At 40.7% G+C, this 27,746-nt stretch overlaps 1 protein-coding gene across 1 annotated transcript in view; it reads left to right on the top strand.

The window, feature by feature from the left end:
- Positions 1 to 27,746, top strand: part of SGCD (sarcoglycan delta) — a 382,459-nt gene that overhangs the window by 152,645 nt on the left and 202,068 nt on the right. Inside the window, exon 3 of the mRNA XM_021697353.2 lies at positions 20,662 to 20,763. Coding sequence (XP_021553028.1) covers positions 20,662 to 20,763 — 102 coding nt within the window. The remainder of the gene's footprint in view (positions 1 to 20,661; positions 20,764 to 27,746) is intronic.

The following is a 27,746-nucleotide window of genomic DNA, read 5'->3' as shown; positions in this document are numbered from 1 at the left end:
GTCTGTTGATATTCAGCTGCTGTACTGTACTTTTCTGATAAAAAAATATATATTTTTTTAAATCTGAAGTTAAGGAAGAAAGCATTGAGTTACTCCCTAAGCTGACATCTTTATGATACAATTATTTGTTAGACTGTGCATTTTTTTCAAACTATTCATACTCCCCTCTTATTCAGCCACTCCGAAATGGCTTTTCTGTGTTTCCCAGACCTGGTCTCATTCTTACACATACATCAGTGATGGTAACGTATCCTTTAAAAAAAAAAAAAAAAAAAAAGCTTGCCCATTACAAGGCATTGTATGATGAGAAAGGTGGCTTAGATGATAAAAAAATAAAATAAAAATGATTGGAGAGTTTTCCCAGCACCCTCTGGATGGAATGAATAACACATGGCCGTTTATGTTAAAAGGTTTCCTTTTACCTGAGCTTGGTAATTTCCAGGGTCATCTTGGTTAAATTAGATTTTAATTCTGAAATATTGTTGCTGGAAATGTTCCCACTGGCCAATTCATATCTCCTGAATAATAGGATTTGAGCCAAAATTGAAAGTGCTAGTAAAGTAAATGAGGAATATCTGCCACATAACCTTTGGGAACAAGTTCTTTTTCTTTTCTTTCTTTCTTTTTTTTTTTTTTTGTTTAATATAAAGAGTTTTAAAAGTGTAAGAAGTCCTTACCATATTGCTTGTATCTGAGGTTCCTGAAAACCAGAAATGTACCTCAGATGAACGTTTTCCAGTTAACTTTAGATCTCCTCCATTGTACCTTTTAAGTGTGACCTGCCTGAGGGATGCTGTATTCTTTCTACTCATCTTATGCATCTCTTTCTTCCTATATTTTGAGTACAAGAGAGGGAGTTTTCTTGCTAACCTTTCAGACACACTTGTGTTAAAGAGAATGCAGGAAAAAGTGAATCTTACTATGTCTTCCTTATAATCAAAGCATACAGAGAGCCATTAATAACTACAGGCAAATCTCTTAAGTTGCTTAGATAAGCATGTGGAATCCACACCATCAAGAAGAAGCACCCTTCTTCCAACTTCTAGATGACTGCCATAAATATAAACTCAGACCAAACAATGCCCAGCAAGTTTACATTGTATTAAGTAGTTAATTTCTCAGCAACCTTTGGTAGCCCCATTGCCATCAAGGTCAAGATTACCCTAAACTCTTTGTAGTTGTGACATAGCTCATTCTCACCTGACAACATAGTCATCTGGAGCCTGGCATCCAATTCTGGGGGAGATCCGTGCAAAAGTTCTAACTTGGTGCTTGCGAACTCCTGATACTGTCAAATAATGGGGTTTCCCTCTCATGGGAAGCAGAAGGGACAGTGGTGGCTATTGTTCCCAAGCAAGGGCTAAGAAAGTCTTATGTTCTCTTTGAGAGAGTGGCTCACATCTTTAAGAGATGAGTCGTGCAGGTGGAGATTATATAACATGGATGAATTCTTTTTGAAAGTTTCTTTTAATTCCAAGTCATGCTCACTTGCTTTGTTGTGACAGTTCAATAATCTGAATTTAGGGATAAACTTCTCTACTTCTATATTAGTCAGTGTTCCCCAGAGAAACAGAAATGATAGGCTGTATGTGCACATGTCTGTGTTTGTGTGTGTATATAGAAGGAGATTTATTATAAGGAATTGGCTCACACAATAATGGAGACTGACCAGTCCTAAGAGTTGCAGTCAGCAAGCTGTAGACCCAGGAGAGTCAATGAGTTGGTTCCCATCTGAGTCCTAAGGCTTGAGAACCAGGAAAGCTGATGTTTCAGTTCTAGTCTAAAGGCCAGCGGACCGGAGACCCAGGAAGAGCCAACGTTTCAGTTCGAATTTGAAGAAATTCCCCCTTCCTTGAGAGGGGGTGAGCCTTTTTATTCTCTTCAGGCCCTCAACTGATTGAAAGAGGCTATCCACATGAGGGAGAACACTCTGCTTTATTTGGTCTCGCAATTCAAATGTTGATTGCATCCAGAAGCCCTGTCACAGACACACCTGGAATAATGATTAAATATCTGGTCACCCCCCAGCCCAGTCAAACTGACATATAAAATTCACTGTCACAACTACTCTCCTAAACAAGGTTTAAAGAATGGTTGTGATTCCGTTTGCTATGGATTTTTAATCTCTGCTATCCACTCTTCTTGCCCAGAGAATTATCCTCGTTCTTAGTCTCTGAAGCTATTCAGACTTTAAAAGATTCCCTTCTTCAGAGGTGTTTGGAGGGATGTGGGTAATATCCAGCATGGTGATTCAAAGGGAGTAAGAGGCAAATGGAATCCCTTTAACCAATTTCAGTCTCTTGTTTTTTGATGATTTGACTATTTGCAGTTAAAATTATTCAAGTACTGTTTTGTCCAGAGAGGGAGGCAGTTTCAATTCTGGCAAGCCCAAGAACGCCCCTTCTCCTTCCCTCTCCTCCCTCCTTGCTAGCTGGAAGACACAGGCTGAACGCTAATCCCTTCCCTTTCTTCAAATTCAGTGGCAAACTTTTTGCTGCTTCATCTTGCCCCTTACCTCCCTCGTTCTCCATCCACTTGACATTGGCAGCTCCACCACTGACCCTCTTTCCCCTTCTTCTTACACAAGACTCTCAGAGCATATCGAATCGACGGAGTGCTAAATTGTGTGTGGCAGAGTGTGACTGCCGTAGATCAGAGAAGGTAGTCATTTCAAGGAAGGAGGAGGTGGATGCGGGAGGTGGGGGATGGGCTGGTGGATGGTTCAGCACAGGGTGCCGTTGAGTATTTACAGTGTACCAGGCATGGTGCTGAGCAGATCAAATGCACACACATGCACTCAGTCCTCAAAAGGGATACCCTGATCCCCATTTCACAGATGTAAAAGGCTCAAGGAAGTTCAGATGACTAGTAAGTGATGGGATCTGAACCCCAAAATAGGTCTTTTGGATTCCAAAACCCATGGTCATGTTTATTGTGCTCTCAGAATTTAGACAACAAAGGAAGCAGGGAGTGAATTCCAAAACATTTCAGTTGAGCACAATCACAGAATCTATTATCAGCAAGTCCTTTATTAGAAAATTATTTGGGGAATTAATTCTGAGGTAGTGAATTTATCAAAGTTGGGTTCAGTCCTTTCATGAAAGTCTTATTGGAATTTATCTAAATTAAAGTGTAAATCGCTTCCCTTCATTCCTTTCCTTAATGCATCCCATTGGCGTAGACCAGATATAAAATAAAAATCGGACTCTCGAATAGCATCTTCTCCAAGAGGCTCTACTGATCTGGTCCCTCCCCACCTGTCTGAATTCATCTCCTACTGCTCTCTGTCTTCTGGAGAGGTAAATGTGACACCACTACAGTCACATTAGCCTTCTTTGTATTCCCAGATGGGCCCCACTGGTTCCCCTTGCCTTGGATCTTCCCATGACTGGCTCCCTCACTTCACCTGGGTTCCCCCTCAGAGACAACTTCTGGAACCTCCTGTCTACCCTACCTTCCCTCCTCACCCCCGCCCCCCTTCTTGCCCTGCCTGCTTCTTCCCAGTCCTTCATGGCTCTGGCCGGGTAATGCTCCAGGAAAGAGAGACCAGCGCATGCCCTTGTTCTCTGAGCAGACGGGATTTCCCAAGGCTTCAGTGATTGCCTGTGCTGTTTTGAGTTGTGCCACTCTTTTGAGAATACATGCATGAAATGTGGGAAGAATATCAGGCCTCAGGGGTGAAGGAAGGGAAGCAGCAACAGACATCGCCTCTGGACACCTGCTTTTCCTTGTCAGTTTAAGGCCGAAGGTAATTGTGGAAATTGGTCACCCATCTGAACGATGCAGGGTGTATGTGGTGCCAGTCTTCGGAAGGCCAATTTGGACATCAAAACATGAACGGAGGGGCCAAATTAATAGGTAAGACAGCTCTAGTGCTGGGAGCGCACGCACTGGCCTGCTTTTTTCTGAACTTCTCCTCAGAACCTTTCTCACAAGTATCAAAAAGTCCTGGGTCCTTTGAAGCTGTAACTTGGAGTCTCATAAAAGACACTATCGTGGACAGCTGACAACTTTTCCTAATGAAACAGAGAGAAGGCAGGACAGGTAGCTCCCTCGTGGTGGATGCCCTGGTGTAAGAATCTATTTGGGGAGGGATTTTCGCAGTGTGCATTTTAATCTCACTCAGGCCAGCATCTTAATCGGGCTTTGCTGGTGGGAAGTGCTCAGAGAGCCTCGGGGGTTGCCGCGGCAGGAATTTCATCGGAACATTTGGCATAGGCCTTATCCTATTTCACTTCTTTCCTTGTATGCGTCTGCTTGAGATGAATGAGTCTCCCTCCTTTATCAGCAATAGCTCAGGATTCGTAAGCTCACATATGTCACCTGGGACAGGGGCTGTAGCAACTTGTACTTTATGATCCATCTCTCATTTTCCTCCCTTCAAACAATCGATAAATTCTCCGCCGAAGTCTCTTTTTAAAGGTTGCTTACAAGTTTCTGTTTCAGAACAATGTGCTGGCAGTAGATTTCATGCCTAAATCCTCCCCAAATCTGGGTGTGCGTTTGGAGGAATTTGTAAGAGGTTTCGAAAGTGTTCCCTTGGCAGAACTTCGAGTCACACAAGATGCCCTCGTGGTGGCTCCTCGGGGTCATGGGCACCAATTCCTGGTGACAGCTGTGATGTGTTGTTGTCCAGAGAGTGGCCCGTTTCCTGTGGATCATAACACAGGACCTTTTTTTTTTTTTTTAAAGATTTTATTTATTTATTCATGAGAGACAGAGAGAGAGAGGCAGAGGGAGAAGCAGGCTCCCAAGGAGCAGGGAGCCCAATGCGGGGCTCGATCCCAGGACCTGGGACCATGACCTGAGCCGAAGGCAGACGCCCAACCATCTGAGCCACCCAGGCGCCCAACACAGGACTTTTTTAAGTGGAGGAGATTGTCATGTTTATGCTGTCCATCTAACCATCATGAGGTAGGAGGAAACCGGTTCACACTGGCTAGGCTTATCTGAGTTTGCCTTAAAGCTAGCAGAAGGGTCAAGGCCAGTGCCCAAGTGCTCCAACCTTATGGTTACATGAGATATGCTTACATTTCCTTGCACACATTCTTGAAGGATACTCTTTAATTAATATCTAAAGGTATACAACAATCCCCATGGTGATCTAGCTGTTTTCCCGGGTGGCCAGCAAGCACAGTACCGGTCTGAGTAGCTGGTACCCCAGCGAGGGCTCGCTGACTTTTTAGCCAGACCTGACTTCCTTTGAGGGCTCTAGTCACAGTTCTCTGTGGCTGACAGAATACTTTTCATCCAGTCAGTCAAAATTTACTGTCTATTTGCTCTGTGTACGGGTTACAGAAGGTGACTAAGATAAAAAAAAAACAGCTAAAATACTGCCCTTGCCTGCTAGAAGCTTTCAATCTCGAGAAAGAGAGAGAAAAAAAAAAAAAAAAAGATTATGGTCAAGCATGCCCTGGCTGTTCTTATGCTCACATTTCACAAACTACAACAAATCTCACGGCTCCGACCACCATAAGTGGGCGGGGAAATACAATCCTGCATGTGCCCAAAGACAGAGAGCAGCACAATTTTAAAATCGTGGCTGCTCGATCATCTGATGTCCCTAGCTGACTTGACTGTTATGCCTCTGTGGACTTACAGCTTGGGTGAGAAATGAATCTTTGTTGTTTGAAACCGCTGAGAATTTTGTTGTCTTCACCATGGTACAACCTAACCTCTCCTGACTTATACACCTGGTCTCTCTGATTTAATCCTCAATTTAGAAGATCTCATTATCTTGGCTATGTAAGGAAGAGTGAGAAGTAGAAAGGCCACTAATAAGTGGTAGAATAACAACCCATGCACTCTGATTGCAGAACTCATACTCTTAGCCCTATAATGAAATGCCCTGTGTGTCTATGTTTGTGTGTTCCAGTTACTGAGGAAAGCTTTTTTATAAAGAATTGAAAAGAATCAAGGAAGGTTTCCCAAAGAAACTGGTAGGTATGCCCTAAAGGACAAGTAGGAATAAAGCAATTTGAAAATAAAGAGAATTAGCCTTATTCTCTATGTGTATGTGTGTGGGAGGAACCCCCCCTTTGGCTCCTGAACCCCCAGGAAAAGTATACAGCAAAGAATGTCCATCCATATATTACTACTGGCAACCAGGAAATACCATGGCCTTGGATCTATAAATCATTAAAAGAAATTTTATGAGATGTTATAAAATGTGAGAAATCACAACTCTTACCCACTGAGGCACCAAAGCAATTTGACAACTACATATGTCTTATATCCCCCTTCTTTCTCCCTGTCTCTTTTCTCTGTTCTTCCCTCCTACTGTTCCTTCTTCTTCTTCTCTCTCTCTCTGTCTCTCCATCTCTGTCTCTTCCTCCTCCCCTCTCTCCCCCCTCCATCCCTCTCCCTTGCCCCTCCTGTCTCCTTCCCCCTCTCTTCCCTCCCTCTCTCTTTCTCCCCCTCTTCTTCTCCTCCCCCCTTTCTCTCACTCTCTCTCTCTCTCTCTCTCTCTCTCTCTCACATGTGCACACACGCATATACATTTACAATGTTCTAAACAATCCATCCATGAACTTCTAGTTTTATGGTAACTTAGCAGTAATAAGGAGAAGAAAGAAAAAACTATTCGATAAATTGATATCAATGGTAAAAGAAGAGGATGTGAGTGGCTCAGTCGTTGAGAGTCTGCCTTCGGCTCGGGTCATTATCTCAGGGTCCTGGGGTCGAGCCCTGCATCGGGCTCCCTGCTCCGCGGGAAGCCTGCTTCTCCCTCTCCCACTCCCCCTGCTTGCGTTCCCTCTCTCGCTGTCTCTCTCTCTGTCAAATAAATAAATTGAAAAAAAAAAAAAAAGAGAAGGAATATGGATGAAGTTGAGGCCGTATAGCATCTGACCCAAACGATCAGAAGCTGTGATCTAGACACTGAGAGGTCATCTGGTCCTCTTTCTTGCTGCTGTGTTAATCATGCAGGACTGATGATGGTCCCATTTTTAATGCTCCCTGATAAAGAAGATCACTAGCAACCACCAGAGCCTAGCCCACAATGTAATTGCCTTGACCACAGAAACAGGTTCTGGGTTTAATTCAGCTCTGTCTTCCTTTGGGCTTTTCCTCCTTCCCTGTGCTTAGTCCTTGGTGACCAACACTTGCCAACCTGTATCTTTAGTAACTCCATACCAGGTGTAGACAAATAACTCCATACCAGGTGTCTCTTACTGGCACTCTCTCTAACCTGCTATCTCTTTCTCCTAGCGTATATCTCTAAATTGCTTCTCTGCTGATTTGGGGAATTCCAAAGCATGTAATACCATGTGTCTCCAGAACTAGATTCCTCGTTTCCATGAACATTATTATATGTCTGTTACTCCTTTATTTTTTAAACAACCTGGTCAAATTTACATACTATAAGATTCACTCTTTTAAATATACATTTCTGTGATTTTTAGTAAATTTACTGAGTTATGCAGCTATGAACACAGTCCAGTTTGGAGCATTTCTGTCACCTCAATAGATTCATTGAGGCTATTTCTAGTCCCTTTTCACTGCCGGTCCCAGACAACTGTTCATCTACATTCTGCATCAGTTCGCCTCACCAGACGTGACATAGAAACACAGTCATACTGTATGTGGTCTTTTGTGTCTGGCTGCTTTTACTCAGCATCATGTTTTTGACGTTTATCCACGCTGTGGCATGTGCCAGCATTTAATCCTTTATATTGCTGAATGGTATTCCATTGCACAGATATAGACTATTACATCTGCTTGTCAGTTATTAGACATTTGATTTATTTCCACTCTTTGGTTATTGTGGATTTTACCCCAGTGAACATTTACGTGCAAGTCTTTGGGTGACCATGTGTTTTTATTTATCTTCGGCAAGTAGCTAAGAGTGGGATTTCTGGCTCATATGGTAACTCTAGGTTTAACTTTTTAACAGTCAAACCTTCTTGCAAAGTTCTGCCCTACGCTGTGTTCCCACTAGTGAGGTGTGAGAGTTTCTGTTATCCACATCCTTGCCATCATGTGTGTTACTTCTGTTTTCTTTTTCTTTTTCCCCCATTAGCCTAGGAGCTCCTAGAAGGGAGACTCCGTCTTCATGTCTCCTCGCTTGGCATTTAGCACGGGGCTGGGTACACACTTAGAGCTTAGCAGTGACGCAGGGAGCATGGTGGTAAAGGACTTTTGTTTAGGAGCTGATGGGTCAGGATCTTGGAGCAATAATTTTCTCAACTGAGAAATGGGCTAACAGTGCAGATTAATGGACATGATGTCAGTAAAATGCTTTGTCTAATGCATAAGAAAACAGCTGTGATGTTATTGTTTTATATTTGTATGAAGGCATGCTTTCTGAACCATCTCTAGTTTAGCTATTTCTTTTTGGCTCTTGGAGTCACATATTTAGATATAGTGTGGGGCGCTTGGGTGGCTCAGTCGGTTAAGCATCCAACTCTTAATTTCAGTTCAGGTCATGATCTCCGGGTTGTGAGATGGAGCCCCATATTGGGCTCTGCACTGGGCATGCCTGCTTGAGATTCTCTCTCTCCCTCTCCCTCTGCCCCTTCCCCCCGATCCTAAAAAAAGAAAAAAAAAAAAGATACAGTATACTGGGCCATGAGGATTGAATCATGAGTGACACACTATTCCTCATCTCAAAGAATTTGAAGTCTAGCAAGGAAGAACACAAATGTAAGGGAATCACTGTTGTACATGTGATAAATACTCTACTAGAGATGCACACAGGGTATAAGGACACCTCAGGTGCCCCAGACCCAGAAAATATATCTAACCACACCCAAAGGACTGGACAGAAGCACAGAAAGGTTAGAAAAAGCATGACCGGCCAAGGGAAGGACATTTGCAAAGACATGGTAAGGGAAAGAGTTTGGAGAAATCACAAGCATGTTTTGTGCTGGAGTGAGAGACACAAGTCTGGAGAAGTCTGCAGGTGTCAGATGAAGATGGTGTTAAATATTACATTAAGGAGTTTGCTCTTTACCTATGCTGCTCTGTTCTGTCATATTTTACAGGCTGAGGAGCTCCAGAGAAGATGGTTCAATACATGACTGGCAGAAGTGACCATTTTTAGATTAAAGGGAAAAAAAAACTAGAGCAGTCTCAAAATCTCTGACACTCTGATGCAGTGTTTCTCAACCTCTTTTTTTATTGCCTCCCTTCCCGCAAGAGCATTTTTAGACAAGTTTTTTTCCTAATTGCTCACCCCCTCATGAAATTTTAATACTACAGATAAACTGTGTTTACACGCTATACCTAGACGTTATTTTTGCTTTATACATAAAAGAGTAAGGTTTTTCCCAACTTCCCCCCCAATCACCAATTTTCACCCACCGGGGACTGTATTACCCAACATGCGAATGCATGTTCTGATACATTGTGATCTGCTCGAGGGATAAGCCTAGGTTCTAACATTTTATAATCCCCTCAGTACCCTTCAAAACACAGCATTTAGAATGAAGGAATTCTGTCCTTTAACAAATACTTGCTGAGTACATACTGTGAGCCAAGCAGTGTTTTAAGAATTGAGACTACAGTGAGCAAAAGTCCCAACCCTCATGAAGCTTACATTCTAAAGCAATCTCTGCAGATAAAATTGGTTCACTCTTTGATCAAAACTAAATAATGCCTGCCAGGGGTGCCTGGGTGGCTCAGTCGATTAAGCATCTGCCTTCGACTCAAGTCATGATACCAGGATCCTGGGATCTAGCCCCGCATCAGGATCCCTGCTCCGCAGGAGCCTGCTTCTCTCTCTCCCACTCCCCCTGCTTGTGTTCCCTCTCTCTGTGTGTCTCTCTCTGTCAAATAAATAAATAAAATCTTAAAAAAAAAAAAAAACTAAATAATGCCTGCCATTAAAACTCTCCATCAAGAGATAGGCTCGCAACTTGCATCCTAAAATAGGACTTGGCATTACGTCCAGCTTGGAAATAGGCTGAAGGGATTAAAAACCTGTTTGATGCTAATGCGAAGCAAAGTCAAAGGAGCAAGAAATAATACTTTCTTTAAATCAGCATACTGCTAATTCCCAGCTCCTCCCCCAAAAAAGGCCAGCAGGGCATTTTACATCTCAGAATTTTTTTGGACATCCCAGTGTTTTGCCAGCACCAGTGGGAAGGGCTCTGGGGGCGCTGATCACTGTCTTTCTTTTTTTGTTTTGTTTTGTTTTGTTTTTTATTATGTTATGTTAGTCACCATACAGTACATCATTAGTTTTTGATGTAGTGTTCCACGATCCATTGTTTTCGTATAACACCCAGTGCTCCATGTAGTACATGCCCTCCTTAATACCCATCACCAGGCTAACCCATTCCCCCACCCACCTCCCCTTTAAACCCTCTTTGTTTCTCAGAGTCCATAGTCTCTCATGATTCATCTGTCCCTCCGATTTCCCCCACTTCATTTTTCCCTTCCTTCTCCTAATGTCCTCCATGTTATTCCTTATGTTCCACAAATAAGTGAAACCATATGATAATTGACTTTCTCTGCTTCACTTATTTCACTTAGCATAATCTCCTCCAGTCCCATCCATGTTGATGTAAAAGTTGGGTATTCATCTTTTCTGATGGCTGAGTAATATTCCATTGTATATATGGACCACATCTTCTTTACACATTCATCTGTTGAAGGGCATCTCGGCTCTTTCCACAGTTTGGCTATTGCGGACATTGCTGCTATGAACATTGGGGTGCATATGGCCCTTCTTTTCACTACATCTGTGTCTTTGGGTAAATACCCAGTAGTGCAATTGCTGGGTCATAAGGTAGCTCTATTTTTAATTTTTTGAGGCACGTCCACACTGTTTTCCAAAGTGGCTGTACCAGCTTGCATTCCCACCAACAGTGTAAGAGGGTTCCCCTTTCTCCACAACCTCTCCAACATTTGTTGTTTCTTTCCCTGTCCATTTTTGCCATTCTAACTGGTGTAAGGTGGTATCTCAGTGTGGTTTTGATTTGAATTTCCCTGATGGCTAATGATGGTGAACATTTTTTCATGTGTCTGTTAGCCATTTGTATGTCTTCTTCAGAGAAGTGTCTTTTCATGTCTTCTGCCCATTTTTTGACTTGATTATTTGTTTTTTTGGGTGTTGAGTTCGAGAAGTTCTTTATAGATCTTGGATACCAGCCCTTTAACTGTAGTGTCATTTGCAAATATCTTCTCCCATTCTGTGGGTTGCCTCTTCCAAAATCCTCAACAAAATCCTAGCTAATAGGATCCAACAATACATTAAAAGGATCATCCACCATGACCAAGTAGGATTTATCCCCGGGATGCAAGTGTGGTTCAACATTCACAGATCAATCAATGTGATAGAACACATTAATAAGAGGAGAGAGAAGAACCATATGGTCCTCTCAATTGGTGCAGAAAAAGCATTTGACAAAATACAGCATCCTTTCCTGATTAAAACTCTTCAGAGTATAGGGATAGAGGGAACATTCCTCAAGTTCATAAAATCTATCTATGAAAAACCCACAGCAAATATCATCCTCAATGGGGAAAAGCTGAGAGCCTTTCCCGTAAGATCAGGAACACGTCAAGGATGCCCACTCTCTCCACTGTTGTTCAACATAGTACTAGAAGTCCTAGCAACAGCAATCAGACAACAAAAAGAAATAAAAGGTATTCAAATTGGCAAAGAAGAAGTCAAACTCTCTCATTTCGCAGATGACATGATACTTTATGTGGAAAGCTAGTCACTGTCTTTCATTGGCAGTAGCTGAGAGAACTGTGATCCCAAGCACGTGGTCCATTTAGGTCTAGGAAAGGGACCTCTCCACCATTCCTGTGGAGGGGAGACTTTGGGGAAGGTGGAGCCCCTCAGCCATTTCCCTCTGAAGTCCTAATCCCTTCCTGGGGGCACTGGCAGGACAGTGGTCTCTGGAATTCACAGGATTCACACGTCTCTTGTCCACCTCCTGGTTGGAAAACCTCTCCTCTCCTTCTTGCCTCCCTTCCTAACTCACTGGCACTGTCCATTCAGTGAGAGTCACCTTTTACAAAAGAAACCCCACTGCTTTCAGGCTGCCTCTGCTTCTTTGCTCTCTAAATCTCTAAGCCTCATAATTACAAAGCCTAGGAACCTATTTGAAATGGTGATGAAAAGGGGCCAGGGGCCAGCGTGAGAGATAGGAAGAAAGAAACAAATTAATATCTCAGTCCATTGGCCTGCCACTCTGAAACCTCTTTATTTATTCTGTACTCATTTTGTTGAAAACTGTCCATTCGAAACAACCAGCCAGACGGTGTGGACCAGATAAAAAATAAAGGGCAAATGCCATCATCCTTGGACTAGCCCAAAGGGAGATTCTCCAAATTTGATCCACCTCTGCTCCCATACCCCACCCCAGCCCTCTCTCCCCCAAAAGACTTTACAGGGAGGCCACTCTAAATTGGACTGGGAAAATACAGAGATTCCCTCATCTATTTGTGAAAGCTCCATGGGACAGGCTTATGGGTCGTCACTGGTGTGCTGCAGTGTGTGGGAGGGCTGACACCTTGCCCTCACGGGGATGACAGTGGGATCCTGACCTCCTACTTTCGTTTTGAGTGTACTTTATAGACTTTAGGACCACTGACTGGACAGAGCTGGCTCCCTTGAGCCCAGCTTTCTGGCTGCTAGAATTTTTATGCTTGCCTTTAAGAATACTGAAGTTTTACCATTTGAACAGGGAAGGGAGGGGAAGGTCTATTTCCTCCTAATTACTTTGGGAATGACTGTAAATCTTCTAAATGTCTCTTTTGCATCTTACTGGGAGGGAAATTTTGCTCTAAAAGTGACCTAAAACTCCTATCTTAAGAATACTGAGAGCTTCTTATGTCTGCAGTTAAAGGTAAAATGGTTTTAAATAAGGCGATTCTCAAGTTGTTTTGATGTGTATCTAATCCAGTCTGATTGTTCCAGAGCCAGAAAGGAGACTCTAATGTGGGAATGTACGTAGTCGGCCATTCTAGTCTGCTTTGTATTATATTTAGGAAATAGAGGTCACTAACGTAAATTCATATTATTGGATAGACCTTTCCCACCAATATCGTTGGGCAGACCTGGGGAGTGGGACAGGAAAAATGAGGTGATGGTTCTCAAGCACTGGAAGAACTTATAACTTAATGAAATGGTAGAGATTTGGCAAGTTTGTGGTGAGTTCCCTACCTTAAGAGGTATTTAAGTAAAGGAGTCCATTGCCTGTTGGATTACAGGAACATTTCTCAAACGTTGATCCTTCTGGTTTCTCCTTCACTATTTTCTGCCTGTGTGTCACCTGTGTTATAAACAGTCTCAGAGGACAGGATGAGGAGGGCCTTCTTTTTTTCTGACTCCCCACGGCTTGCAGCACACAATTACGTACACAGTAAGCTTTCCAGAAATAGCAGAGGATTCATTTTGCTTATGTTCCGTGGCATGGGAAGCAGTTGGGTTGTAATAAAGAACCTCTGGACCCCAGAAAGGTGGAATAGAGGTGTTTGACCGTAAGAACAGAGGGCATTATTCTCCTGGTTAGAGAGGGCCCTCTCTAGCATCGCTGAGTGCCCTCCCCAAGCAAGTGAAAAATCAAAGTGGCCCTATGAAGCCCAGCAGATACCTTACATAGATGGCTTTTACTACATTACATTAGGTTAAAATAATGAGTAAGGGCATATAGTCTGAATTGGAAAGACTTGGGTTCAGATTCCTGATCCTGTCATTAACTAGCTATGCAATTGTGAGCAAGTTACTTACCAATAAATTTTCTCACTTGGGAAATAGGGAACATAAAGACTATCTCATAGGATCATTGAGAGGATGACATGAGACAATAGTATATAGCATTTAGTGTAGGACAGAGATTCTTGACAAATGTTGCTTTTTAAAATAAATCAGTGAGAACTTATGTTTTATAACAAGTTTTTTAATTACGATGGCTACTTACAGAAAATGATGAAGTACAGACAAGCAAAACGAAGAAAATAAAACACTCACTTTCAATATTAACTTTTAAGTATATTTCTTTCTAGAATTTTTCCCCTATGAAATTTGTCCCAGAATTTTTCTTATGTGCACATATGATTGTATGTATGCATGTGTATGAATATTTGCATACAGTTATCTAAAAATGGCATAAAAAACAGGTGCCTGGGTGCCTCAGTCCATTCGGCATCCAACTCTTGATTTTGGCTGGGGTCATGATCTTGGGATTATGGGATTCCGTATCAGTGTGGAGTCTGCTTGAGATTCTCTGTCTCCCTGTCCCTCCGCCCCTCCCTTCACTCATGCTCTATAAGTAAGTAAATAATAAATAAATAACATCTTTTTAAAAATGGCATAAAATATATGTCTTTATTAATTATTTCATTAATAATGGATTAAGCACATTTGCCTAAGTTCTTATTCCTTTACAGGACCACATCATGTTCTATTATATCATATTCAGTTATTTTAACATAAAATTTTTAGGTAGTTTTTTAAATTTTAATTTTTTTCTCATAACTGGCATGGTGATAACTCTATAGCCAAATAATTTCACATTTATAGGATTATTTTGTTATGATTACATTCAAGAAGTAACATGGTAGATTTCAGTAACAATTAAGAAGATGAAAAGCACAGAGTATAGTAATGAGCACCTAGTAAGCCATCAGTAAATGTTATGGATAGTGGATCTGTATACTATAAGAGGCGAGGGAGATATACTTTATTTGAAATAGGCTTACTAATTACCCCAAATATAATCTTCTTATGTAAGAATTTTTAGCACTTTATAAACGTGTTTCACACAAACCAACCAGATACGTCAGTTTATAGATGTGTTTCTATGAAAACATTTAGTATGTGTTTCTATGAAAAGTTCTGCTTCTCCAACTAACACAAATCATCAGGAATAATCCAAAACAAGATCATTGACATATCCTTTGGGGGGCGGGCATGGGGGAAGGGTTGGGTGGATATTTGCCTGTTCTTTTTTCCTTTTGTTGTGGAGTCTACCTGCTGCTAGTGTTATATGAACATACCCTCCAGCCCACTGCCTCTCACACTGGTCTGAATGCCCAGTCTGGGGCCCTTTTGGCAGAGCTTTCCCCACAAGGACCAAAAATAGAAATATACAGATGGCATACTATCTCTGAAAGGACAATATTGACCTGAAAAATCGGTTCTCATGCACAGGCTGAAGTGCTGTGATGGAGGAGGGATGGGGAAAAGTGCCCATTTCCCACTTGGTCATTCAGTACCCCCAGTGTGGTGCCTGTCTGCATGTATTGAGGAACAGAGCACATGGCAATGCCAGAGAGAAGAAATGGGAAACTCCAGTGAGAGATTTCAGGAGTCTGCAGAAATGTAATTTCGTGAAATAGGCTGGGTGGGAACTGGTGAACTGGAGAGCATACGGTTCATCCAGTCGCCGAGGGGAGCAGCTTTCGCCTCCAGCCCGTGGTGGCCACGCGAGAAGGCAGGCTCAGAGCTCCCAGGGCCTCCCATTTCACAAGAAGCTGAAAACCTGGAATTTTCATTCGAATCTTTCAATTTTCATTTTTTTTGATGATAAGAGATTTTTATTTATCTTTTTTACAGTTTTTATTTTAATTCCAGTTAACACATAGTGTTACGTTAATTTCAGGTGTACAATATGCTGAATAAAGTTACTGTATGGAAAAGAAAGAGAAATTTAAAGCACTTTAAAGTTAGCTCTTTAGGATATTTTAACATTTAACATAATTATAGTAACATTTTTCTTCTTGGGATTCACCCCAGAGCCTATACGTCAAACCCATTTCTTCAAGATCACACCAAAATAAGATTGTGTGCAGTGCATAAAATTGCATACCAGAACCATGTCTGTGTGGGTAAGGACACATTGCAAAACAACTTTGCAACTCTTTCTCCATCCAGTGGTCAATGACCTTTTAAGGAGTTTTGCCTTTGTGTGTATGTTGGGCTTTTTTTTTTTTTATCTGACAATGTGTTTGGGTAAATGTAGGAATAAATTGGTAAAAAGTGTGTGTGTGTGATTGTTTTATTAAGATGGGTCTCTAGCTTGCTAACTGCAGATCTTGAAACTTATTAGCCTCCACAGTTGCTGAAGCCAGTTCCTCAACACACACACACACACACACACACACACACACACACACACACACCCCACCCCCCCCTTTTCTATTTCCTTGGAGAACCCTGACTGATACAGATACATGCCCACACTTATGTGGAGAAGAGGAAACATGGTAGAGGGACAGGGATAGAAGCTAGACCTCTTTGAATGTATCTTGTTTTGTAGATTTGACTTTGGTGCCTTCTAAATAGTTCACAAAACTATAACAAAATTAAATGTTAAAAAAGCTATCATGAAAAATTGAGAGGTGGGGAGGAATGAAACAATTAAACCTGACTTGACAGCAGTTGGTGGCATAACCATACAGAATGGAATTAGTTCAAGTGGCTTTGAGACCCAGTCATTTCCTGTACCTGCCTAGAAGGATACACTCTAAAGCTTTTTTTTAATTTTTTAAATTTTATTATGTTATGTTAATCACCATACATTACATCATTAGTTTTTGATGTAGTGTTCCGTGATTCATTGTTTGCGTATAACACCCAGTGCTCCATTCAGTACATGCCCTCTTTAATACCCATCACAATGCTAACCCATCCCCCACCCCCCTCCCCTCTAGAACCCTCAGTTTGTTTCTCAGAGTCCATAGTCTCTAATGGTTCGTCTCCCCCTCCGATTTCCTCTCCTTCTTTTTTCCCTTCCTACTATCTTCTTTTTTTTTTTTAAACATATAATGTAGTATTTGTTTCAGAGGTACAGGTCTGTGATTCAACAGTCTTACACAATTCACAGCGCTCACCATAGCACATACCCTCCCCAATGTCTATCACCCAGCCGCCCCATCCCTCCCACCCCCCACCACTCCAGCAACCCTCAGTTTGTTTCCTGAGATTAGGAATTCCTCATCAGTGAGATCATATGATTCATGTCTTTCTCTGATTGACTTATTTCGGTCAGCGTAACACCCTCCAGTTCCATCCACGTCATTGCAAATGGCAAGATTTCATTCCTTTTGATGGCTGCATAATATTCCATTGTATATATATATACCACATCTTCTTTATCCATTCATCTGTCGATGGACATCTTGGCTCTTTCCATAGTTTGGCTATTGTGGACATTGCTGCTATAAACATCGGGGTGCACATACCCCTTCGGATCACTATATTTGTATCTTTGGGGTAAATACCCAGTAATGCAATTGCTGGGTCATATGGTAGCTCTATTTTCAACTCTTTGAGGAACCTCCATACTGTTTTCCAGAGTGGCTGCACCAGCTTGCATTCCCACCAACAGTGTAGGAGGGTTCCCCTTTCTCCGCATCCCCGCCAACATCTGTCGTTTCCTGACTTGTTAATTTTACCCATTCTGACTGGTGTGAGGTGGTATCTCATTGAGGTTTTGATTTGGATTTCCCTGATGCCAAGCGATGTTGAGCACTTTTTCATGTGTCTGTTGGCCATTTGGATGTCGTCTTTGGAAAAATGTCTGTTCGTGTCTTTTGCCCATTTCTTGATTGGATCATTTGTTCTTTGGGTGTTGAGTTTAAGAAGTTCTTTATAGATTTTGGGTACTAGCCCTTTATTGGATATGTCATTTGCAAATATCTTCTCCCATTCTGTCCGTTGTCTTTTGGTTTTGTTGACTGTTTCCTTTCCTGTGTAAAAGCTTTTTATCTTGATGAAGTCCCAATAGTTCATTTTTGCCCTTGCTTCCCTTGCCTTTGGCGATGTTTCTAGGAAGAAGTTGCTGAGGCTGAGGTCGAAGAGGTTGCTGCCTGTGTTCTCCTTTAGGATTTTGATGGACTCTTTTCTCACATTTAGGTCTTTCAACCATTTGAGTCTATTTTTGTGTGTGGTGTAAGGAAATGGTCCAGTTTCATTCTTCTGCATGTGGCTGTCCAATTTTCCCAACACCATTTGTTGAAGAGACTGTCTTTTTTCCATTGGACATTCTTTCCTGCTTTGTCGAAGATTAATTGACCATAGAGTTGAGGGTCTAAAGCTCTTTCAAGACAAATTTTAAATTGTTTTTCTTAATCATAATGTTAGAATAGTAGTGGCTCTGTGTACTGTGGGTTAAATCAAATGAGTAATCATTTTGGTGTTGAGAAAATAGGTTTTTGGTATGCAAGAAAGGTAGTAACACTGTAAGATCCATGAGATTAAATGAAAACATTCATGTCCTCAATTTGAAGTCTAATGGGATGGGGCACCTGGGTGGCTCAGTCGGTTAAGCATCTGCCTTCGGCTCAGGTCATAATCTCAGGGTCCTTCCTGGGATCGAACCCTGCAGTGGGCTCTCTGCTCAGTGGGGAGTCTGCTTCTCCTTCTCACTTCCCTCTCTGCTCTCCCTCTCTCAAAGAAATAAATAAAAGCTTTTTAAAAAAGGAAGTCTAATGGGAATTCATGGTGTATTCTATTTTAAAAATACAGAACTTCTTTCCCAGCTCTGTCCATAGAAACAAGGGTCAATCCAGTAGCAATGAGCACCCAAAGCTATCAGTCTGTGGTCTCTCAACACTAGTTGCCACAAAACTGAACCAAGCATTTTTACTAGAAATGGCTGGTTCCAGGCCTGGGACAGGACATGTGTGCAATAACCCTAGATCATGTTGTCATACCAGAAGCAAAAGGGTGATCAAAGACTGCTGGATCACATTAAAAGGACTTAGGAGCCAACTTGAAGAGGTTCCCACTGAGCAAGGGTAGGAAAATTAGAACTTCAGTAGCAGTAAAAACCGCACTGGCATGAAACAAAAAATGTCTGTAATGATATTAAAAAAATGATACTTAAAAAAAAACAATTAATTGGTTATCTTTGGAGGATACTAGGTAACCAATATTTTGAGAATCAATAAATAAAGGAGGAAAAATCATGCACCTTTCAGGTTTTCATAAACTGTAATTTAGGGTACACAGTTGATGAAATGTGATTTCTCTTGATAGAATACCCCAGCTAATAAATTAAGAAACAATAGAATTATTTTCTCACCAATTTGAAATCTCTAGTGAAATAATAGATCTTCTAGGCAGAGATCACCAATGTCTGATGACATCACAGCAGAAGACATTGTATGCCTCTTGATAGAGTATGTAGTAGACAGAAAAATGCCATCCACTTCGAAGATGTCAATGTCCTTATCTCAGAACCCCTGAAAATGTCACATTATGTGGCAAAGGAGAATTAACATTATGGGTAGTATTATGGTTGCTAATCAGGTGACTTTAAAATGGAGAGATTGTCCTGGATTATCCAGGTATGCCAGGTGAAATTACCAGGGTCTTTAAAAGTGGAAGAGAGAGGTGGAAGACTCATCATCAGAGTGATTAGACATGAGGTGGTTTCAACCAGTCATTGTAGACTTTGAAAATGACAGAGGCCACAAGCCCAGGACACACTCCTGGGCAGGCTCAGGAAGCTAGAAAAAGTCAAGAAATGGGTTCTCCCTTTGAGCCTCCAGAAAGGAGTGCAGCAGTCCCGCTGGCACCTTGATTTTCGCCCTTTGAGTCCTGGGTCAGACTTATACAGATTTGTGATATAATACATTTGCGTTGTCTTAAGCCAAGGAGTTTGTGGTTATTTGTGATGGTAGCAATAGAATAGTAATATACTCCATTTCCTGGAATGTGTTCTTCCCAGAAAACAGAGCCTAAATGTCATCAAGCCTCTTGATCTAACTACCAATTTACAAGAAGTATAGGGGACAGAAGAACACGTTGTATGAAATTGGGGGAATGTTCAGCCACATGTAAATGCTGAGCAGTGCTATTAGAAAAATGACATGTTCTGCTCATCAAATAAAGGATGGATGTGTATGTGGATCTGTGAGAGAGAACTGGACTGATTTAGGAGATTTTTAGGAGATGGCCTACTATTTCATGTATCGACCAGTTGTAGTAGGGAACTTGATTCAAGGAAGAAATCCAAGGAGAGAAAATAAAAATGAATGAAATTTGAACATTGACTCAGGGTATTAGATGATATTAATGATTTTATTATTTTTGTGATGGTGGTGGTGGTGATGGTATTATGGTTATATTTAACCAAAGGAGGTGGGTGTCGTGGGTATAGCAGATAACAATAGCCATAAATGGATCGTTGTTGAAGACAAATGATAGTACACAGGTGTTTGCTATTTATCCTTTCTATTTTTGTATATATTTTAATATTTCCATAATAGAATATCAGTAAAAATGTCAGCAACTAATTTGACCTCTTGAATATTTTGAGAGCAAAACACACTGTGTCCAAAAACTGGATTCGACCAAGAGACTGCCACTTTGCAATTTTTGCACAAAGTTTTGGAAACTGGACCATGTACTTTAACCTGGGGAATTATCCTTTTATCATTTTCCCACTTACCTCCTGCCTCCATTCTGTCTGTAATACCTAGCAAAAGGGTCCTCTTCATCTGTGCTAGTAAATGACTAGGGGGCATTACAGATTGCTTGGAATAGAATTTTCTGAGAATAAGTGAGCAAAGAGGGTAATATGCATAATTGCATTGAACAATACCTCCCAGTATTTTATTGGACCCCCTCTCAGTCCATCTCTCAAAAAAAAAAAAAAAAAGGCAGTAACTTTGTTTCAATTTTTGAAAGCCTGAGGTTTTTTTGAAATATTGGCTAATTGCATTTTCTGTGTTATCTTTGTGCTTCTATTTCAGGATGGAATGGGAAATTTGAGAATCACAGACAAAGGTCTAAAACTAGAAGGAGACTCAGAATTCTTGCAACCTCTCTATGCCAAAGAAATCCAGTCCCGACCAGTAAGTACTGCCATGAGAAAAAGGAATGGTGATTTCTCGGGAATCTAAATCTGGGGAAATTTATCATCAGCCATCAGCTGAGTATAGAGCATCATGGGAGGGAATGGTAATATAGGTAGTAAGATATGATCAAATCTGAAGTCTTGAGCATAATCCCTGCTGTGGTACTGTACGGAACTGTGATGACCTCTTTGAGCCTTTATTCCTGCCAAAGGGGGTAATAACCTCTGTTAATGAACTGTTCTAGATTATGCTGCAAATATGCCCAGAAAGTAAATGTGGAAATGCTTTGAGTACTATACAAATCCAAGAAAGTATTGCTATCTTTTTTAATTGTCAAGTGCTCTAAATGCTGTCTTTGGAAACACGGAATGAAAGAATTAGAATTTTGTTTTTCATTAAGAATTTGGACAGTGTAGCCAAGGTTGGTTAGAATCACTTCAATTATCAACAACTCTGCACTGAAATGGTATTTAAATAATCACTCTAGTGTATGTGCTCTGTTCCATGCACTTTGTTGCTTTGTGTGCATTATTGTTACCTAATTTAATCCACACATCGGTCCCCAGGGTTGGCAATTACTGTTGCCTCAATTTTACAGATTAAAGAATGGAGCCTTAGAGAAGTACTATGTTCAGAGCCACATACTTACGAAGTAGTAGAGCAAGAACTTCAACACAGGAAATCCAGTTCTAAAGCTTTTCTGTTAACCAGAGTCCACTACCTAACCTTCTACCCTCATTCTTTGTTTTTGTCATGATAGAAGTGATTTCTAGATATTTTGCTTTTATTAACCAATATTATCAAAATTAATTTTTGGTTTTGAGTGTTTTTTTTTTCCAGTTTATTTGGCTTTGTTTGGTCTTTTGTTTGTTGGAGTGGTGAGATTTGCTGGTTGAAAAGGATTATTAATGCATTTGCTCTTCTGGGATTGGTTCATGTCCACATGCAAGCAAAAAGTAATGTGGAAGGTCCTCAAAGCTTTATTTGCATAAATGTGCATTGATGAACATACTTAATGAAATTCAGCAACTCGATGCAGTGGGTAATTTTATCTGAATGCTATCTAAACAACTGAATTATATTAAACTGGGTGCAACTGCTGAATTGCCAATACCTTTACTTCCTTCTGTGCCTAGTAACAGGGAGGGAACCATGATGTTAAAATGATCAAAAAGAGCAAATCAGCCACCCTATTAGTGATTATAAAATTTAACTGGAACTCATCACACACTGGGTTAGGCAGGAAAGTATCAAGAGTACTGTAAATATATCCATCGTTTTGAAGAAATCATATCCTAGAAGGAATCATGGGATAAAGCTATAATAAGGAGAGTCAAGTGATGATTCTGTGTTGAACAGAATGGAGACCGTCAATTTCAAGCATTTAAGAAATCACTCTTATGAGCATTGCTGCAATCTGTATTTCTCCCAACCTGGCAAGCTGGTTAGTTAAATTATCTTTTGAGTTATTAGTTGTACTTTAGATTAATCTTATCTGTATTAAGCTTTATTTTTTTGAGTATTGTTGACACAGTGTTATATTAGTTTCAGGTGTCCAACATAGTGATTAAACAAGTTGATACATTATGCCATGCTCACCACAAGTGTAGCTAGTATTTGTCACCATGCAACATTATTATATTATTATTGGCTATATTACTTCTGCTCTGCCTTTTATTCCTGTGATTTATTCATTCCAGAACTAGAAGCCTGTACCTCCCTCTCCCCTTCACTCATCTCCCCTGAGGCAGAGTTTATGCTCTATATTTAGAGGTCCGATTCGGCTTTTTGTTAGTTTATTCATTTGTTTTTTCACATTCCACATGTGAGTGAAATAATATGGTATGTGGCTTTCTCATCTAACTTAGTTCACTTCGCATAATATCCTCTAAGTCCATCCATGTTGTCGCAAATGGCACGAGATCTCATTCTTTTTATGGCTGCATAATATTCCAGTGTGTGTGTGTGTGTGTGTGTGTGTGTGTGTGTACACTACATCTTCCTATTCTGTATTAAACTTATTTAACTCACAAGTTTGGACTGATAATTTCCTTCTACTGGTGTTGCCCCCTCCCTTTTTTTTGTAAAGGGCCAAATAGCAAATATTTTAGACTTTTTTTCCTTTTCTACAACTCCTTAGAAATGTAAAAAATGTTCTTATCTTGAGGGCCACCAAAGAAATAGGCTGAAGGTTGTAGTTTGCCAAGCTTCTAACCTATATTAGTGATATTTCTATAAATATATAGATGATCTGGCTAAACTGCATGTGGTACAAGAGTAGATTTTAAGGTCATGGGTAGAATAGCTGAGAGAAGTTTCCTTGGTATAGAGTCCTTAAAGAAATTGAAATAAATAAATGGGTAAATACACATTTTTAAATTTTAAAAAATGGAAAAAAAAATTTTAAAGGAATTGAGAGGGGCACCTGGGTGGCTCAGTTGGTTAAGTGTCTGCCTTTGGCTCAGGTCATGGTCCCAGGGTCCTGGGATTGAGCCCTGCGTTGGGCTCCCTGCTCAGCTAGGGAGTCTGCTTCTCCTTCTCCCTGTTTCCCCACTCATGCGCTTGCGTGCTCTCTCTCTCTCTCAAATAAATTTTAAGAAAAGCTTGTTTTAATCTTGAAAAATCAGTGAGTTAAGTGCAGTGCTTTCACATCACCATTTAAGGAAAATAAAGTGTCAGAATTCACTGTTTTTCTTTGTTCTTAAGAAAGTATTTTCCTTCGGGGTGCCTGGGTGGCTCAGTCGGTTAAGCATCTGCCTTTGGCTCAGGTCATGATCCCAGGGCTCTGGGATCGAGCCCCGTGTCCCTGCTTGGTGGGAAGCTGCTTCTCCCTCTCCCACTCCCCCTGCTTGTGTTCCCTCTCTCGCTGTCTCTCTCTGTCAAATAAATAAAATCTTTAAAAAAAAAAAAGTATTTTCCTTCCAAAAAATAAATAGTAAATAAAGCTCTTTTAGCTTAAATATTTCTGACAACAAAATAAGTATCTTCTCACTGAAGGAAACACACACACACACACACAGAAATGCATATACAGTAAAATCCACCGGTAAGTCCCATGAGCTTTCGCCGAAACGGTGCCCATATCCGTCCCCTCATCCCCTCTTCTTCTTCAAATCACACACCACCCACCGGCTCCAGCCAGCACCCTCTCCCACTTGCATCACTGCTATAGCCTCCTCCCTCTCCAATACCTTTCTCTTGTAGCCTCATCATCCAAATCGTAGCCGAAGTGGGCTTTTTGAAATGTCAAGTCTCTCCACCCTTTATAGAGGATTCTGTTAACTTCCCATTGCACCTGGAATAAACTCCTACCTCCTCACGATGGCCTATACAATTCTCTCCTAGATGTCTTTCATGGAGGGTTCCTTGTGGTCATCATGTTCAGTTTAAATGTTGCCATTTTAGAAAGACCTTCCTCATTTAGCACAACAGCCATATATAAAACATCACCCTGGTTCTCCCCCCCTTTTAACTGTCATTATTTGACATTCTTGTTTGCTCAAGAATATAAATGGGCAGATCAGGAGATTGTGCAGATCTTCCCTAGTATATTCCTGAGCCCTGCTGCTACTGTATCTAGCACACAGTATGTGCTCAGTAGATACTTGTGAAATTGAATAATAAATCATTAAAAATAAAGTATCACTTAAATCTATCTTGCAGGGCCAAGCATTGTTAACAGGTCAGTGTACTTTCTTAGGCATTTCCCACAACTATATTTTTTAAATAAAACCATACTTTGCATATTCTTCTGTACCTTTTCTCCTCCAAATAATATATTAACAGTAAATTCTCTGTGTCTAAATAATAATTAACAGTTTAAGAGCTTTTGTGAGGCATAATTGACATAGAATAAAATATACCTCTTTAAAGTGTGTACTACGATACGTTTTTGCACATGAAACCATCACCACAATCAAGATAATGAACATATCACCCTGAAGAGTTTCTCCCATGCCCCTTTTTAGTCCCTCCACCCTGTCCCCAACCAACTTTCTGTCGTATGCTTTCTGTCCTGCACATTACTTTGCATTTCTTAGAATTTTACATAAATGGAATCATAAAATTTGCATATCTGAATAATTTTAAGAACACATTGTCTACATGGCTTTATCAAGATCTCTTAACCATTAGAAGAAATTTGCCTGCAATTGGGCTGTCTTGGCTTGCCTGGGGAGAGACAGCAGAAGTGACTCAGGGCATAGACCTTGAATATTTCCCTTTTAGATGACGTCAGAGCACTGAGAAGGGACTAGAGAATAGCACACTAGGCAGAGAAGCCAAGGTAGAATTAGTGTCTTTGGATTTTCACAAAAAGTGAAAACAGATATGCTGGATCAAAAAGGCAGAAGAACAAGATCAGAACCTGCTAACTTAGTCCATAGGGCTCCCCTTCCCTCAAGCCCAGGGGTAATTGCTAGCTCTTAGAGAAGAAGGTGGGGGAGGATTGTTGGACAGGCAACCAGTAGGATTTGCCATGTTGACTGAGTCATAACCTCACAGGTGCTCACGTGCCCCTCACATGTAACAGCTGCCCCTCTCCCATCTGGCAGTTTTAGCTTGTTGGTTTTTTTCTGATGCACCTGACCATTGCTTATAGACCACCTCTGGGAGGCTCTTCTCAGAAGAAGTATCTGCACTATCATTTCCCTATAGATCACAGCTGCCTTTATTTCTTTTTCCCACCAAAAAGAGATTAGTGCCCAGTTGAACAAGATTACTCAGCCCCTCTGAGCAAGGATAACCAACGAAGTAATACTTCATTCTGCTTTTGTGTTTCCTTGATCTGAGAGGAATTGGGATTGGTTAAGCAATCCACACAATCTTCAATACTGTATCAGATTTCATTATTGAAGGTTGCAATCCTGTAAAGTCACTACAAATTGATTAGTGTGATAGCAACCACCCTGGAAGATTAATTAATGAGAAAATGTTCATCGCTACAAAAACTTCCATCTGGGAATTGAACCAAAGTCCCAGTGCATGCTCGCTTTAGCCATATGGATGCATAGCTTCTGTATGTATCGTGTAGCTCAGAAAATAGATTGAAAAGGACATGCACTAAATTAACTATCCTACCATGACATCCAAAGACCAGCCTGTCTCTAGAAATACTACTTGAGTACATTTAGCTCAGAATGTTGTAAAGTTAGGGGATCTATTGCCAAAGAACTCTGTGTTTAAATCCCCACTTCAGTGTGATAGGCATCTTTTTAATTGCCAAATACAACTACAAAATTTTGACCAGAGCTACTAGTAGATAGGTTGAATGAATGAATACTAAGGAGACCCTTAACCATAAAGTATCATGTTGAACAAAAGTGGTGAATCCCTACTTTGGAGCGACTGCTTAGCTTACTTTCCACGACACTGCAACTAGATGGTGCTTTTACGTGACTTAATGTGAAGTAACAAGGCAAGGGCAACTAGCATTTCTTGGGCAGCTATGCTGGGTATGTTGAAAGCTGCACAGTGAATTTATTTCTATACTCACTTCAAACTGTACTTGGGGTGGGTCCCATATAGCCTATTGCTGTGTGGAATTTAGAAGTTTAGGAGAGGAGGAGTAGAAAAAAGTTGGAGGAAGGATAAAAAAAAAATGAACTTACTTTAAAAGAATCAAGTAGAAAATTATTGTAGACGACTTGAGATTTATATGTCTTTTAAATTTCCTTATCCTATAAAAACTCACTGAAACCTGTTATCATTGTGGTATTATATCTAAGTGGGGATCTTAACAGGTGCTGTGCCAAGAGACAGTGTTGCACCATGGTTTAAGCCACGTGCTGTATTGTTGAACTCAGATGGCAGCTAGTACTACCATTTGGCTGATGAGTGATCCTTGAGCGGTTTCTTAACTTGGCAAATCCTTGTTTCCTTGCCTGTAACATCAATATTAATACCTACATCATGGTGGTTGTCAGTAAGATAATGTTGGTAAAGTGCTTAATACAGAACTTGACGTGAAGTGAGTGATCCCGAAATGGTAACTCTTGCTCTCACCCCCTGCTGATGAGGACAATGACAGTGACGATGACCATGACAGTGACAGAAATTTTCACCCTCAGCATCATCATCATGTGGCCCACATCTCACCTGATGTTTGACCTTGCTCCGAACCAGATGGTCTGTCCTCTTTTTCTCAAGTATCATCTTAATGACAGACTCACTGCCCTCCCAGGGAACCCATTTCATGTTAAGTAGCTTTTAGCTTTCAATTTTTCTTTCACTGAGTTACATTCTTCCAATGTTCAACTCACTTTTTTCTCATTCTTCTGCTTAAAGTGTTTTATTACTGGCACAGTCTTTTTTTTTTTCTTTTTCTGGTCTTTCTGGAAAAAAAAAATAGTTTTATAGTACATGTCAAGTACATTAAAAATGTTTATACCCTTTGATCCAGTAATGACACTTCCACAGGTTTTCGATCTAGAAAGAGCCAAACGTAATAAAATATTTCAAAATGAAAACATACACACACCCGCCAGTGCTGTACAAAAACCAGGCTAAGGGTTGGTTCATATGAAAGCCTGAATTCCACATATAAAATGGGGTTTGAGGGTATCCCAGTTATGAAAGTTGAGAAACTCCTATATTCTCCTTGAAAGTCTGAGCTGGTCATCCTCACTGTGCGTTTTTACATTTGGATATGTCATCTCTTGTTTTATGGAAGGATGAGTTTTTTAAATTCCATTTTTGATTTTACTATCATGTGAATTAAGATTTATTCCACCAGCCTGAATTACCGAGACATATGCAGGCTGGAAGTTGAAAGCCCCTAAGAAGTCAGTTAGACCAGTCACCTCATTTAACGGATAGGGCCCCAAAGGCTCAGAAAGGAGGTAGTATGTACCCAAGTTTTACCAAGTAAAAATCAGAACAAAAATCCAGAATTCCAGTCTTCTTCCATAGCAACACACTGTATGGTAAATGATTTTCTCATGACACTGTTTGGTACAGTAAGTTGAGTTATGTGTGGCCAT

Source organism: Neomonachus schauinslandi, chromosome 7 (genome assembly GCF_002201575.2).
Source record: "Neomonachus schauinslandi chromosome 7, ASM220157v2, whole genome shotgun sequence".
NCBI lineage: Eukaryota > Metazoa > Chordata > Mammalia > Carnivora > Phocidae > Neomonachus > Neomonachus schauinslandi.
Note: the sequence above shows the minus strand (reverse complement) of the source record. Positions and strands in the feature narration are given on the sequence as shown.